The 15,386-nt window shown below is 47.2% G+C and overlaps 1 protein-coding gene across 8 annotated transcripts in view; it reads left to right on the forward strand.

Moving 5' to 3' along the window:
• Window positions 1-15,386, forward strand: part of LRCH3 (leucine rich repeats and calponin homology domain containing 3) — a 110,260-nt gene that overhangs the window by 60,800 nt on the left and 34,074 nt on the right. For 5 of the 8 annotated variants that reach the window (XM_077348065.1, XM_077348070.1, XM_077348063.1 and 2 more), the window contains exons 9-13: window positions 784-929; window positions 6,699-6,775; window positions 11,674-11,769; window positions 14,491-14,542; window positions 14,987-15,136. In XM_077348065.1, coding sequence (XP_077204180.1) covers window positions 784-929; window positions 6,699-6,775; window positions 11,674-11,769; window positions 14,491-14,542; window positions 14,987-15,136 — 521 coding nt within the window. The remainder of the gene's footprint in view (window positions 1-783; window positions 930-6,698; window positions 6,776-11,673; window positions 11,770-14,490; window positions 14,543-14,986; window positions 15,137-15,386) is intronic. The other 3 variants (XM_077348066.1, XM_077348067.1, XM_077348068.1) reach the window with 3 other exon arrangements.

Below are 15,386 nucleotides of genomic sequence, written 5' to 3' on the forward strand. Positions count from 1 at the left end.
CTGTAATGAGCAGGGGGTGGGACTAGGTGCCCTTTATGGCCCCTTCCAACTCTGTGACTGTACGATTCTCAGACATTCAGCCACATTGGTAGTTTTGCACCTGTTAATTCCAAGGGCTACTCTTTTGACGTTTTGCTGTAGCTCTTAGCCAAAACAGATTTAAATTAAACTTAACAGTTGTTACATTACATTTCCACCAACCACAGAGCCAGTGTGGTATATTATTAGACTAGGATCCGGATGCGGGGGATGCAGGTTCAAATCCTCACTCTGCTATGGAAGCTGGCTGGCTGAACATGGACAGAGTGGTTTTGCCTCCTATTGAGAGTCTACTATTTTCATTAGTGATCAGTAATGCAAGGCAGAGAGCAGCTTGCAAAGTCGCTTCCATTTTAAGTTCTCCTGAAGTTAATTGCTATGAACTGTCACTGCTAATTGCATTAGTGGGAGTAATAAATCCCACAGTGATGCGTTTTTTTTTGTTCTTTGCATATAGTTCCAGCAACCCTATGAAACAGCTCTTAAAATGGTTTAATAGTGGGAGAACTTTTTCCTTCAATCAACAGTTTGTAGAGATGGGCGTGCTCCCTGGTTATGTAAACCAGTCAGCAGGAAGAGATCTGTTCAGCTAGATTTTGGGGGGAGGGAGGGGATGGGATCAAACGGGTGGTGTGCCAAAGAGCACCTGGGAGAGATTCTGTACTGACTGAGATTTCAGCTTCTCTTTCTCTCTGTCTTTGTTTTTAATGGCTGATGGTGATTCTTTTCTTTGTATTTCCCAAGTGGAACACGATCTGGATCAGATTGACTTTATTGACAGTTGTGTCACGGAAGAGGAGGAGGAAGAGGTGAGACAGCCCAAGAAAATGGATCCAGACAGCCTCAGCTCACAGTTCATGGCCTATATTGAACGGCGAATCTCACATGAGGTGGTGCTTCTATTTAAAATAGTTGTGTGTGTGTGTGTGTGTGTGTGCACGCCCTCCTGTTGAAAGTGCTCTTGCTTCTTTTAACGCAGGGATCCCCAGTGCCATGGCCATGCTCAGCAAAGTGCCCACCAGAACATTCCTGGTCTTCACCAAGGGTTTTCAGAAAGAGCATGGGGCCACCTGAGGCTTTTTGTCACTCCTAAAGAGCATTTTACACTTGGTGATGCTAATACTTGTAGACCTCTGTATAGTGAATACCATAGAAACATTAGAAGATTAAATCGCACACATATTACCGTAGGATTAAGATTTATCTTTTTGTTGTTGTTGTTGAAGAATCTCAGCCTGAGACCCAGGAGAGCAGCTGCCAGCCTGGGTAGGCAATACTGCTCCTGATGGGCCGAGGGTCTGAGTCAGTATAAAGCACCTTCAGAAAAATGAAAAGCATGCCTACTGGATGGGGGATACGCTTCTAGGTAACACTGTGTGTGAACGAGACCTTGGGGTACTTGTGGATTGTAAACTAAACATGAGCAGGCAGTGTGATGCTGCGGTAAAAAAGGCAAATGCCATTTTGGGCTGTATCAACAGAGGCATCACATCAAAATCACAAGATGTCATAGTTCCATTGTATACGGCACTGGTCAGACCACACCTGGAGTACTGTGTGCAGTTCTGGAGGCCTCACTTCAAGAAGGACGTGGATAAAATTGAAAGGGTACAGAGGAGAGCGACGAAGATGATCTGGGGCCAAGGGACCAAGCCCTATGAAGATAGGTTGAGGGACTTGGGAATGTTCAGCCTGGAGAAAAGGAGGTTGAGAGGGGACATGATAGCCCTCTTTAAGTATTTGAAAGGTTGTCACTTGGAGGAGGGCAGGATGCTGTTCCCGTTGGCTGCAGAGGAAAGAGGACATGCAGTAATGGGTTTAAACTACAAGAACAACGATATAGGCTAGATATCAGGAAAAAGTTTTTCACAGTCAGAGTAGTTCAGCAGTGGAATAGGCTGCCTAAGGATGTGGTGAGCTCCCCCTCACTGGCAGTCTTCAAGCAAAGGTTGGATACACACTTTTCTTGGCTGCTTTAGGATGCTTAGGGCTGATCCTGCATTGAGCAGAAGGTTGGACTAGATGGCCTGTATGGCCCCTTCCAACTCTATGATTCTATGTGTTCCAGTCCCTTGAAATACACTGGGCATGTTCTTTGTGGTTTGAAGGTGGTGGCAGGGAGACGTTGTAATGCTTGTTGCATCATAAATTTGCCATTTTCTGAGAAATAGCTGATAGCGCAGTGAAACATATAGAGACACAATCCTTATAATTTAGCACAGTCTACTCGCTTCTGGGGGCAGCCATGTCAACCTACAGTAGAACAGTTGCATTCAAGTACAGTAGAAGAAGAAGAGTTGGTTTTATTTCACAGGCGCTTAGATGACCGTAGGAATAAACCTCTTCCTTCCAAAGCATTCCTTCGTAGGAAGTGGAGAGTAAGAATTCCTTTCTGAATCTGCAGTAGTGGCCTACATATTAAGACATGAAGTATTCCTGGTGAAGGGAATGTTATTGTTCTTTTAAAACTCTTAAATTATTCATTATTATTGTCATTTATTCGATTTATATCCCGCCACTCCCATGGTGGGTCACAAGGTCCTCATTAAAAAATCCCATTAAAACCCCCATTAAAAGGACATACTGATACAATATAAACATACACAGCAAACAGGCAATAAATAATACAAGCCTAATACCCGTTATCGGGGAGGAGAGGGGGACTAGTTGGCAATGCCCAAGTGCTAACATCAGCCCACTGATCTTCCTCACTCAACCAAAGACCTGGCGGAAGAGCTCCATTTTGCAGGCCTTACAGAATGTGGAAAGCTCCCGCAGGGCCCACAACTCACCCACCAGGTCGGGGCCAGGACTGAAAAGGCCCTGGCCCTGGTCTATTGTTTTCATCATCACATAGTTTTTAAATTTTGTTTTGTCCCCTATTGATGCTCTCAAATAGCATTTCATATTTTACAAAATGCAGTTTTGAGGTCACTTTTCTCTATACTGTTCTCCACTGATCTGTTTTTATGTATCATCTTTTGTTTGCGTGTCTATTTTGTACCTCTGTAGGGTGTTGTCTGATAATCGGTCACATTCATTGTCTAACTCAGACTCATCCGCTGAGATTTTGAAAGAGTGTTTTCTTGGCCCTTTAGCCCAAATCCAACCCCGCCCGACATACTGTCATGGCAGTTTCTGATGCCCCACAGGAAAGCAGAAGGAAAGGTCAAGCATCTGTCAAAAGATGGCTTTTTTGCCTTTTGGGGGAAAAGGGAGGCATTCAGTTAATTTGGAGGCTGCTTCTCGGAATGTACGTTTGAACAAGGTCTTATCTGTGTCTTGAAGGTCCCCACTGTTCTGAAGCTGCCTGCGGCATCCGAACGGGACGGCTGCATTCGAGAAACCCGCTCAAATATGGGCTCACCCGTATCCTTAGTTTTTAAAAAAGGCCATACAGAATGACAATTGCAAAAGGAAAAAGAAATGAGGGGCAACTTACATTACCAATCCCAGCCAGTATATTCGCACAACTAAACTTCTTTTATTCACAAAGACTCCTCTCAGCAGAACAAAATAAAGAAATCCCATTTGGCTCCTAACCTTTAATATCTTTCTTATTGAATCAGAGTCCACTAACACCTTTAAGACCAACAAAGATTTATTTAAGGTGTAAGCTTTCGAGTGCTTGCCTTGAATAAATCTTCGTTGGTCTTAAAGGTGCTACTAGACTCTGATTTTATTGTGCTCCTTCAGACCAACACGGCGACCCACTTGAATCTTTCATATGGAAGATCATTGTTTAAGTCCAATGACACCTTTAAAACCAGCAAAGTTGTATTCTGGGTATGAGCCTTCGTGTGCATAGTGCAGGGGGTTGGGCTAGTTGACCCAGGAGGTCCCTTCCATCACTATGATTCTAGGATTCTAAAGGAGCAGAAACCAGGGGTTGATATGGCTGGGAGCCATTTAACTCCCTGCTTTTTGCTCCTCATGGCTTTTTGCGGGGAGCAGAAAGCAATGGTTTAAATGGCGGGTAGCCATCTAAACCAAACACTTGAGTGGCGGGAAGTTCAGCTGTTTTTCAGGAAGAACAGATCTGCTGGCTCTCTTGGGGATACCCATCCCTATTCCTAATTCGTAGAAGAGGCTGGGACTCATCAGCAGAGTATCTGGCTTGCCCTGGCATCTCTCTCAGGCTATAAACAAACGTGAAATATTCTCATGATGTTCCTGTCCGGAGTCTGCCTAGGAGGACTGACCTCCTCAGACTAACGATCCGACACTCTCTAAGGCAACTCCTCCTGCGGGGGTGGCCTGTTTCAGCTTCTTTTTTTAGTGGGTGCCGTTAATCTGCCGCTGCTGGAATTTGAAATCATAACGCATTGTCTCTCGACTGCCGTACAGTAGCACTCCTTGAATGCTGGGGCAGATATATCCAAGAGAGCTAACGTGCTGTCTGAACAGCAGAGCCTGCCGACTGAGATGTCGTGTAAGCCCATCAGGCTGAACGGTAACAGAATCTGCCTGGAGTGATTTTTGGAGTTGTTTAAAAGCAGGCTCCGTGACCCTGTGCCGTTGAATATGTACTCATTGGGCACTCCATGCTCAAAGCTCTCTCCAAGTTTCGGAGATCATTACGGTGTTTTTGGCCTCTTAACAGTTGGGTGGGGATTGAGGAGGGGAAATCTGCTCCCTAAGAAATGCTCCCTGCTGTGGTTGTCTGGACCGTAGGAAGTGGATGAGCTCATAATAAGGCTAACCTGGAAATCAGGAAGCGTTCGGTAATGTGTTTTCTCTGCTCTGGCCTTTTAATCGCAAGCCCCTGCATGAAGCAGCGGGTGGGATCCCATGTGGCACAGGCAGCCCCCCACGGGATAATCTCCTACTTTGCTTAACGGACCGCCTGCCCCCTCCTCCTCCACTGACAATCTGTGTCTCTCCTCATCCCCGTCATGGCGTGACCCCGATGGCGGCTAGCTTATTGTTCCCTTTTGGTGGTCCGCTCGGTGTTTCTGCCCCCTCTTTCACTTTGCATCCCACAAATGCTGATAGGGCCCAACAGAGCCCCCTTTATTCTCTTCTGCCCAAGCGGCATTCGGACTCCGTGCTCCCTAATTACCCAGGCGAGCTTCCAGTTGTGCCCATCGCAATTCCCCCAGAGGCAGGATAAGGTGCTTTTTGTGCTTCGTGGGATCAATAGCGTTGTGTCTGCGGACCGGCTTAATTGCCGCCCATTTGGCCTCTATTTTCCACGCTAGAAATTGTAAGGGGCTCCCGTCTCCTCTGTCCATAGATTAGTCCTCCAGGGCCAATAAAGACGGGCATCACCATCCGCTGTGTAATCGAGTTACAGACCTGCCGAAATGTAGAATTGCCCCCTTCTAAAAAACACTTGGAAGAAGGTCCCAGGCCTTATCAAACGTTAACGGGGGTATTATTTGTGAATTTGCCGGTTTTAAATTGCCGTTTGAAGCTTCGAACGCCTGGGAAAATTTTATTCCTTTACTCTGTTTATCGGCCAATTTTCTGATTGAGACCCAAGGCGGACTCATAAATCCATTTGACCAGGCAGCCCTGGAGAGCTAAGAAGGAAGGCAACTGGATTAGGACTGTAGACATTGGAAACAGAGTCTGAAGACACAACATGTCAAACAGTGCAAAAAATAGAATTGCAAAAGTAGAAGACAGGGCAGTAAGAACAGAATCATGCATACAACAAATAGCTCCAGTCGTGTAGGGAAGCTTGCCTGGCCTCGACAGAACTCTTCTGCCAGGTCTATGGTTGAGGCTAGGGCGTGGAAGATTGGACCCCTAGGGAGGCACTGCCACCACGTTTTTAGATCATCGGCTAGTGGTAGTTGGCTTAGGGTTCCCCCTGGCACCCCGAGGAGCTGCTCTGGTTGGGAGAGAGGGTGTCCATTGCTGCCATGGATGTCGACTGTATGGGTGACAGTTTTAATGGGGTTTCAATTGTATTTTATGTGGGCTTATATCATGTAACCCGCCACAAGATGGTTTGCCGTGGGTGGCGGGATATGAGTGGAACAAACAAACAAATAAATAGTAAATATCTTGTCAAAAGAGCCAGTTGATATTGCTAAAGAGGAAGGAATAGGGAGGGAAAGGAGGAAGGAGGATTGTCAGTATTGCATTGGGGGCATGTTATTTATTTATTACATTTTTATGCCGCCCTCCCTTGCAGCTCAGGGCAGTTTAGAGCATGTCTCAATATTCCTGCTCCAAGTGGTGCATACTGCACCCAATTTGTATAGTGCAACCCTCTAGAGAAGTTTGGTTTTGCATAGTCTACGGAAGGCCAGGCGAACAGGAGCTTCCCTCACCTCATGGGGCAGGAGCTCCGGCAGAGAAAGCCCCTGTTCAGACGGTTGTCGATGTTGCCTTGCCCACCTGAATAAAGTTGTCTTGGTGGGGCATAAGGAGCCAGGGGGTCTTGCACGTAAGAGGGGCCGGTGCAGTTATCTTGACGGGTGCACTGATCACTCCCATGTGCTGCTTCAGATGGTGCAACCAGCAGACAGTGCTCCTTCAGTCCGTGAGGCATCACGCTTCCTCTCGGCTACTTCTCTTTTGATCCCGGTGCTGTCAAGGCTGGTCATCTCAGCACTTGGTTGCAGGGCCAGTTGGGTACACAGAAGGTCGTGCATGATTGCGTCTTGCAGTAGAAGCGCTGACTTTCCTGTTTCTTCTCTGCCAAGGGCTCGCCAGTAAAACAGATGCCTCCCCGTGAATGCCACAGGACAGAAGATGCAAGGAGATACTTGCACTCCAATAGGTGAGTCTGGTTTTGCTTCATATGCACGGAGTTCTCGGGAAGTCATCCTGCAGAGATGTGCCATGGGATGCCTAATCACTCCTCTCTTTTTTTGGTTTGGTGGTCCCACTTGGCAGAACCCCTAAGCATTTGTCTGAGGTGGGGCTGGGGCTCAGTGGTAGAGCCTTTGCTATGCATGCAGAGGGTCCCAGGTGGAATCCTTAGCATCTCCAGGTAAAAGGACCAGGTAGGAGATGAGAGGAACGGTGTGTTACTGAGAAACCAGGGTCTGGGTGGACAAGAGAAGCCAGTCTAAATAGGCAATGCTGACCTTCATGGACCAATGGTGCGATCCACTGTAAGGTGGCTTCAGTGTGTTTGAGGAAGGGCCATGACTCATTGGAAGAGTCTCTGCTTGACACGAAGGTTCAATCCCCAGCTTCTCTAGTTAAAAAGGATCGGGTAGGAGTCCTCTGCCGGAGACCCTGGGGAGCTTCTGCTCGTCCGAGCACTCAAAGGATCTATTTCAGTATACGGCAGATTCATGTTACATTACTGTTTGCATGGGCATAATATTCTTGGTCTCCTGTCATGGTTAGTGTAAGACCAAGCCTTGGGAATGTTCAGCCTGGAGTAGAGGAAGTTGAAAGGCTGTCACTTTGAGGAGGGCAAGGAAAGGTTCCTGTTGGCAGCAGAGAATAGGTCCTTCAGTAATGGGTTTAAGCTATATGTCAGATGTTACCAGCTAGATAATAGGGTGGGGGTGGGGAGGAATTGCAGTCAGAGTAGTTGAGCAGTGAAATCAGAGGCCTTAGGAAGTGGTGAACTCCCCCTCACTAGCAGTCTTCAAGCAGCGGCTGGACAGATCCTTCTCCTGGATGCTGGAGGCTGATCCTGCACTGAGCAGGGGGTGGGACTGGATGGCCTGCATGGCCCCTTCCCACTCTAGGAGTCTAGGAGTCTAGTTTAGCCGTGGAATGGGCTGCCTAAGGAGGTGGTGAGCTCCCCCTCACTGGCCGTCTTCAAACAAAGGTTGGATACACACTTTTCTTGGATGCTTTAGGATGCTTTGGGCTGATCCTGCGTAGAGCAGGGGGTTGGACTCGATGGCCTGTGTGGCCCCTTCCAACTCTATGATTCTATGACAGATCCTTCTCCTGGATGCTTGAGGCTGATCCTGCATTGAGCATGGGGTGGAACTAGATGGCCTGGATGGCCCCTTCCCACTCTATGACTCAGCTTGCATGGTCCTTCCCATTCCCTTTCCAATACAGCTCTACATCTGCATGTATTATAACAATATTATTCTTGTGGTTTTGCATCCTGTCATTTTATTATGGTTGTTACATTGGGTTTTTCAATGGTTGTATTTGCTGGTGATTTTCATGTGGATTGAATGCATGAAGCTGCCTTGTCCTGAATCAGACTATCCATTGGTCTTTCAAGGTCAGCATGGTCTGCTCAGACTAATGGTGGCTCTCCAGGGTCCCAAACTGGGGTCCTTTTAACTGGAGTTGCCAGGGCTTGAACCCAGGACCTTCTGCATGCAGTAGCCTTGTGAATTTGAAGATTCCCATTAGCCATCCTGTCTAAAAAAAAAAGGGGGGGTGTTTATAGATTATGAGATATATAATAAGGAAAAATATCAAGCACAAAAAGCAAGTTTTACTTCTAAAGTGGGTCAGAAAGGAAAATCAGCTGACGGACTAAAGGGAGTCAGTTCTGTGAGAGAGAAGAAAGCACAGAGATGAGAAACGGCCTGGGGGATTGGAAATTCCCTGAGATGTTTAGTGTGTGGTGGGCAGAAGGGGGAACAGAGAGAAAGCATCCATGGAAGATAATGGAGAGGCCATGAAGAGGGCTGGGAGAAGCCTAAGCTTCATATGCTGCAAAGAAGGAAGCCTGTAAATAGAGACACGGTAAAGGGCAACATGGGTAAAAAGAGAGAAAATACAAATATACTTGTGTATAAGCTGAGTTTTTCAGCACATTTTTTCAAACTGAAAAAGTTATCTTTGGTTTATACGCAGGTGTATATGGTAATTGAAATAACAGCCTGCTCCAGCTGTGGAATGCCAGCCAGCCAATTGGCGCATTGCATTTTGCAAGTGTATTGCAAGCTGAGCTTGCTCTGGCAGCTTGTAAGACTCCAAAGGACTGAGGGACTCTGATCTCTTTTCCCTGTTGCCTTCACTTTTCTTCTTCCTCTTCCTAATCACTTCTTCCAAACTATTCTTTTGGTTTCTGTGGGTGGGGTGGGTTTAAGTGGTGCTTTGGGATGTACTGTTTCTTTCTCCTACAGTTTCTTTCTTCTTTTACATGAGGGGCAGCATTGCTTGGCTTTTCTTCTTGGGGCTGTGTTCCTTTTAAAAGTTGATATTTACAGTTCTTTCTTTCAGTGTTTTGTTCTGGAGGGGGGGCACTGTAGTTGTAGTTAGAGTTGTACTTGTAGTAGGCTGCCCACTTTAGGTACTGATGTTCTGCTCTGGTTTGCTGCCCTGGGGGGCACTGTCTGGTTCTCCTGCCAGAGCTGTTCTCACAGAGCAGTTTTGTCAGAGCTCTCTCAGAGTGTCTGGCATGAAGAGAGGAAGGGAAGGCGATTGTTAGGTGCTTTGAGACTCTTTTGGTTAGTAAAAAGTGGGGTACAAAACCCAGCAACTATTCATCCTCTTGATTTTTCTGTATTTGTTGGGGGTGGGGGGAGGCTGTGATGATGGAGCATGGATTAAGCGTTTAGCTCCTCCACTGGAGGTCAGTAGGGAAGGTTCACGTGATCATCCTGCTGAGGAGGAGGAAGGTGTCCATGTGACCCTCCCCCCTTGCTTTCTGATGCTACGGATCAGGGAAGACAGCAGTGATGGCGATGACTGAAAACTCAGTCGATGCTGATAACCTCAAACCAGCTACAGCTGAAGCTCTGTTTGGACATACTGATGATGAGGAGGAGTCCAGTTTTGAAGGATTTTAACTCTCGTGTTTTAGCTTGGTTGCTGATTGAGCTAAGGTTTCTCCACTTTTAAAGTTATCGTCAATACCATATTGTTCTTCTCGACCCTCTTCTGCACTTACAGAGCTAGTTTACTGTTTTTCTTTGAAATAAATATTCAAAAACATTTAACCTACTGGTGCCTCAAATAAGGTAAATTTACCAGTAGCTGCTGCATTTCCCACCCTCGGCTTATACTCGAGTCAGTAAGTTTTCCCAGTTTTTTTGTGGTGGCTTATACTCAGGCCAGCTTATACTGGAAATGCCTGGGATTGAACCTGGGACCTTCTGCCTGCCGAGCAGGGGCTCTGCCGCTGAGCCACAGCCCTGCTCCCACAGACGGTCCCGAGACAAGCTGTTCCAGGGCTCGGTCCCGTGTGTTGTCTTCCAAAAGGGAACTGGCTCTACATGCGAGGGACGTGGGGGGAGAAAAGGAAGGGACCTGCAGGCCAGTGAGGCATCCTTCTCTCTCCGCAGCGAGGAGATGACGCAGACAGTGTCTGCAGGAGGCTCCAAGGCATTGCATACTTAACCTTGTTGAAACCGTTGATGCAAACTCATTTTGCCTTGCCTGGGATCAGTGTTCACCATTTATGGCCACACCACCCCTGTGTTTTCGAAAGCCTCGTTTGTGGAGCTTTACATGTGGTCACCGACCCGCTTTGGCAAAACTAAGCGCGCAACTTAATCGTCATTCACGATGAATATCTTAGGGCAATTATTTTTTTCGTGAAATTTGAGTCTACAAAAAAAGCGTTTTTTCCCCCTTTCTTTCCCTGTTCAATGCCCGATCCCAGTTGAGCAGAGATTATTAAAGTAAATACCCTTTCTGGACGGTTTGCGGACTGCTGATAAGTTTTTAATTGCCTAACCAAAATTGGGCATGATGCTGGAAGGCATGAATCCCGACTTGGAATCTGACAAGCCCAAATTAGAACGAGGCAGAAGAGCTGGATGGGGTTTCCGACCGGCTTATACTAACAAAGGCTCTCGCGTTGGGCCTCTGTGTAAAAATAGAGCTGGCAAAATTCATGGTGACTTCGGAAGGTCTTTCTTACCATGCATAATTCACAGCAGGATTAGCAGATGCTCTCTGCAGTTGTAGGGAGAGAGTTTTCACTAAATCCCCTGGCACTGAGCTCATCCCCACACTGTAGAAATCAGTCCCAGTGGAGAAAACGGGTGTCTTTGGGGGTGTTGTACTCAAGGGAGGGCCGTGTTCTTCCCAGACTCCACTCTTCAGTCCCCTGGAATTTCCCATCCTGAGCCTCTGCGGCAGGGATGGCCAAACTGTGGCTCTCTCGATATTCATGGACTACAGTTCCCATGGGACCCTGCACTGATAAAGCTGTTCTGACCAAGCAGTTCTGTCAGGGCTCTCTCAGCCTCCCCCACCTCTCAGGGTGTCTGTTGTGGGGAGAGGAAAGGGAAGGCGATTGGAAGCCGCTTTGAGCCTCCTTTGGGTAGAGAAAAGCAGCCTATAAGAACCAACTCTTCTTCTTCTTCTTCTTCAGTAATCTCAGGGCTCTCTCAGCCCCACCTCCCTCACAGGGTGTCTGTTGTGGGGAGAGGAAGGGAAGACGATTGGAAGCCGCTTTGAGACTCCTTTGAGTAGAGAAAAGCAACATATAAGAACCAACCCTTCTTCTTCAGGAATCTCAGGGCTCTCTCAGCCTCACCCACCTCACAGGGTGTCTGTTGTGGGGAGAGGAAGGGAAGACGATTTGAAGCCGCTTTGAGACTCCTTCGGGTAGAGAAAAGCGGCCTAGAAGAACCAACTCTTCTTTTTCTGATTGGGTGCTGCTTTGACCAACCTCCTCCTCTTAAGTTTGGTATTCTCCAAGTGGGTTTGTTTCACCTCGTTTTGTTTCTTTTGCATTGCTTAAGTCTTCTGTACGGGTCAGTGATCAGCCCCTGCTCTGTGTGCTTATAGAGATACAGAGGAGTTAAGGAGGCCTGAGAGTCTGAGCTTGACGCACGACAGGGAACGACATCAAGTGCCGAGGGGCTACTTGGAGCGGGCCGAGAGGTAAGCGAGGGCTGGGAAGTCCTGTGCCCCCGTCCGAAATGGGACCGTTGGGGCTTTTTAGCCACAGGGGCTCAGCCACCTGTAATGATGCTGCACAAAACCTTTCCTCGGCTTACCTACACATAATTGCTTGCAAGTGCTGAGCACAACTGTATAGAAGCTGCATAAAACCTCATAAAAATCCTACCTAGCTTGGGACCGGTGTATCTGAAGGGCTGTTTTCTCCCTTATGCTCCTGCCGGGGAACTGAGATCTCAGGAAGAGCCCCTCTTGAGTGTCTCATCAGTCAAAGAAGCTCATCTGGTGGGTGCTTAAGAGAAGGCCTTTTCAGTGGCAGCACCACGATTATGGAACAGCTTGTCACGAGCAGCCCCGCACGTGTGGTCCCCCCATCCCCTTCTCTCCCCCCCTCCCATAAGGCCCACCTGGTCTGGTTTGTGTCATTGCCTTTCTGCGACAGGACTACCGTGAGGCTTCATGCATTGTTAAGAGAATTATTCCATTTTATGGTGATTTTGCCGGGGTCCCAAGTCTTGTTGATAAGTCTACGAGCCACGTTTAGCCAAGGGCAGATTTGCAACTTGCAGTTGTGCAAATAGATTGCTATGAGAATCGACCCCCCAGCCTTCGACTGGTTATCAGTTCAGTGCTGTTGTATGATGTCGGATTAATTGTGTGATGCTTTCACAGGTGTCCTAACGTGTATTTTAAAGGGCAGGCGTGCACTAATATGTTTCAGATCGGTCTTTTAAAGTGGGTGGCGTTTTCAATGCTGCTTCTGAAGGTTGGCCTGTAAAACGCTTGGCTACAATCTGGGATCAGCAGCCTTGTGCCGCTCAAGTCTGTGGCCCATGTGGAACAACACTGTTGAGCCATTCATTTTTGCATCGTGTGCGTCTGCCTGGCAGTGTGGACTTTGCAGTTTTATCAGCAGCAGCTCCTTGGTGGGTGGTCAGTTTTAAGTCATGAGCTGCCACTGTGGGAGGTGATCCTTAAGCAGGCTGCATGCCTTTGTCTGAGGGCACCTGTGGGTATCAGGGTAACCCCCAGCTGATGCCTGCTCATTATAAGCATCATCTGCCTGTTGGAATTCAGAACAGTGAGGCCTGAAGCATAATTCATGATGCAGTGCTGTGCTTTTCCCACTGTACAGTTCTTCTTGTGGTCATCCTCCCACCTGTTTCAGCACGCAGAGAAGTTCTCAAGTTTTCAGTCTATTTTCTAGTTGTTCAGTTCTGGATCTGGGGGGCGGGGGGGGGGGGATGTAGTGGACTTCATTCTCTCCCTAGGAGGTAAAAGGACTAACCTGAGGCAATCATGCTTCAGTCACATCATGAGAAGGCAGGAGTCTCTGGAAAAGACAGGAAGGCCAGGAAAAGTAGAAGGCAGCAGGAAGAGGGGCAGACCCAACAGGAGATGAAGTGGCTGCATCAGGGAAGCTGCGGCCCGCAGGTAGTAAGAGGAGAAAACACACAACCCCAAAAAACAGAGCCAAGAAATCAGAAGGATTAAATGGATACAAACGTATGGGCAGGAGTTATATAAGTATTACATGCTGAAAAATGAAAGCCTGCTTTTTGTAGTGGTTAGGAGTGCAGACTTCTAATCTGGCGAGCTGGGTTTGATTCCTTGCTCCTCCTTCACCCAGCCAGCTGGGTGACCTTGGGCTCACCACAGCACTGATAAAGCTGTTCTGACCGAGCAGAAATATCAGGGCTCTCTCAGCCTCACCCATCCCACAGGGTGTCTGTTGTGGGGAGAGGAAAGGGAAGGCGACTGTAAGCCGCTTTGAGCCTCCTTCGGGTAGGGAAAAGCAGCACATAAGAACCAACTCTTCATCTTCAATAATCTCAGGGCTCTCTCAGCCTCAACTCCCTCACTGGGTGTCTGTTGTGGGGAGAGGAAAGGGAAGGTAGAGAAAAGTGGCATATAAGAACCAGCTTGTCGTCTTCTTCTTCTAATTCTAATTCTTCTTCTAATTCTTCTTCTTCTAGTACAGGGGCAGTTTATCTACCCCTGATCTAGTATATAAAAATACATCAAGTAGTGAAAAGGACACAGTCAGGATTGTAGTTTTATACTCTGGTACGGAGTTGGAGAGGCCTCTTTATCTCTCACTGTAAACCCTGGTTGGGTCATTGCTTATTAATTAAAATAAATGCATGTATTGTGCATATATAATATATTATCATATTTCTCATTTTTCAGTGTAAAATGCTTATTACATCTGGCCACAAATGTATGTTCATCTAAACTTTCTGCTTCCTTGCCCTGGTTGCTAAGCCCAGAGGAAGGCCATTAACAAGAGGACGTGAATTCTTAGGGTTGTTGTAAATTGGAAGCGACTTGGTGTCATTTAACATACATGCGCTTGATTCTCGAAATGGGATCGTGGACTATTGGGAGTAAACCGCAAGGATTTGTTATAATAAATGCCTCACAGTCTCTTTTATCCTGGTTTCTAAGCTCTGAGCAGCAACTGGCCAAGACTGAAGATTTTTCTTTTCTTTGCAAACACCAGTACTTGAAACCTGCTTTATCTGTATCCAGACCTTGGTGGTCTAAGCTTGCAGCCCAGCTGTGTCTCTTCAGATACTTGAGGAGAGTAGATTTATTACAGAGCCTGCATTAATCATGTCAATATTCCCTTGTAATCAGTGAAGTTGATGAGAAATGTTTATTTTGTCATCTGTTAAGCTCTTTTTTTCTCCCCACCCTCAGGGGCTCCAGTGACTTCTCTTGCCTTGCATCCCCGCCAAATGCCCACAGTCAGGTAACTGAGCTGCTTGCAAATCATTTGGTAATGGAACAAAGATTGAGTCCAGGGGCACCTTTAAGACCAACCAAATTTTATTCTTGGCGTAAACTTTCAGGTGCATGCACAGTACTTACATCTGTGAAATACCCTTTATTATAAGAACTAAATTTGAGTCCAGGGGGCCCTTAAACAAAGTTTTATTCTGAGCATAAGTTTTCGTGTGCAGTTCTTCAGAAGTCTGCATGGACACAAAAGCTTAGGGCCAGAATAAAACTTTGGTAGCTTTAAAGTTGCCACCAGTTTAAAGCTTTAAAGTTGCCACCAGACTCCAGTTTGGTTCTGCCACTTCAGACCAACACAACAACCCACCTAATTCGTTTTATAACATTATGCTTTCTGCCTCATTGTGTGGTTGGACTCATTGATTTTGATGCATGCCGCATGACAACTTGGTTCCAGGTCTCCCATGCAGAGGCAGATCCGCACAGAAGGCGCGAGCATTTAGTGGAGCGCACTCGGAGAGAAGCCCAGCTGGCGGTGCTGCAGTTTGAGGAAGAGAAGATGAGGACAAAGCAGATCCAGAGGGAAGCTGTCCTCGACTTTGTCAAAGTAAGTTATTGGGGCTTTCACGGGCAGCCCTACAAAGCTTGAGTCCAGCGGCACCTTTAAGACTGACTGAGCCTTATTCAAAGTGGAAGCTCTCGTGTGCACACCGCACTTCATCAGACAATGAAATGGGAGTTACAAGACCACATGCAGAAGCAGAGATTGAGTTAGCAAGCCACATCATGAAGATGTTTACCAGACACAAGGGCCTGTCAGCTGTGGATCTCTAGCTGAAACCAACTAGGTCCCTCGC

Source organism: Paroedura picta, chromosome 8, assembly GCF_049243985.1.
Source record: "Paroedura picta isolate Pp20150507F chromosome 8, Ppicta_v3.0, whole genome shotgun sequence".
NCBI classification, from domain to species: Eukaryota; Metazoa; Chordata; class Lepidosauria; order Squamata; family Gekkonidae; genus Paroedura; species Paroedura picta.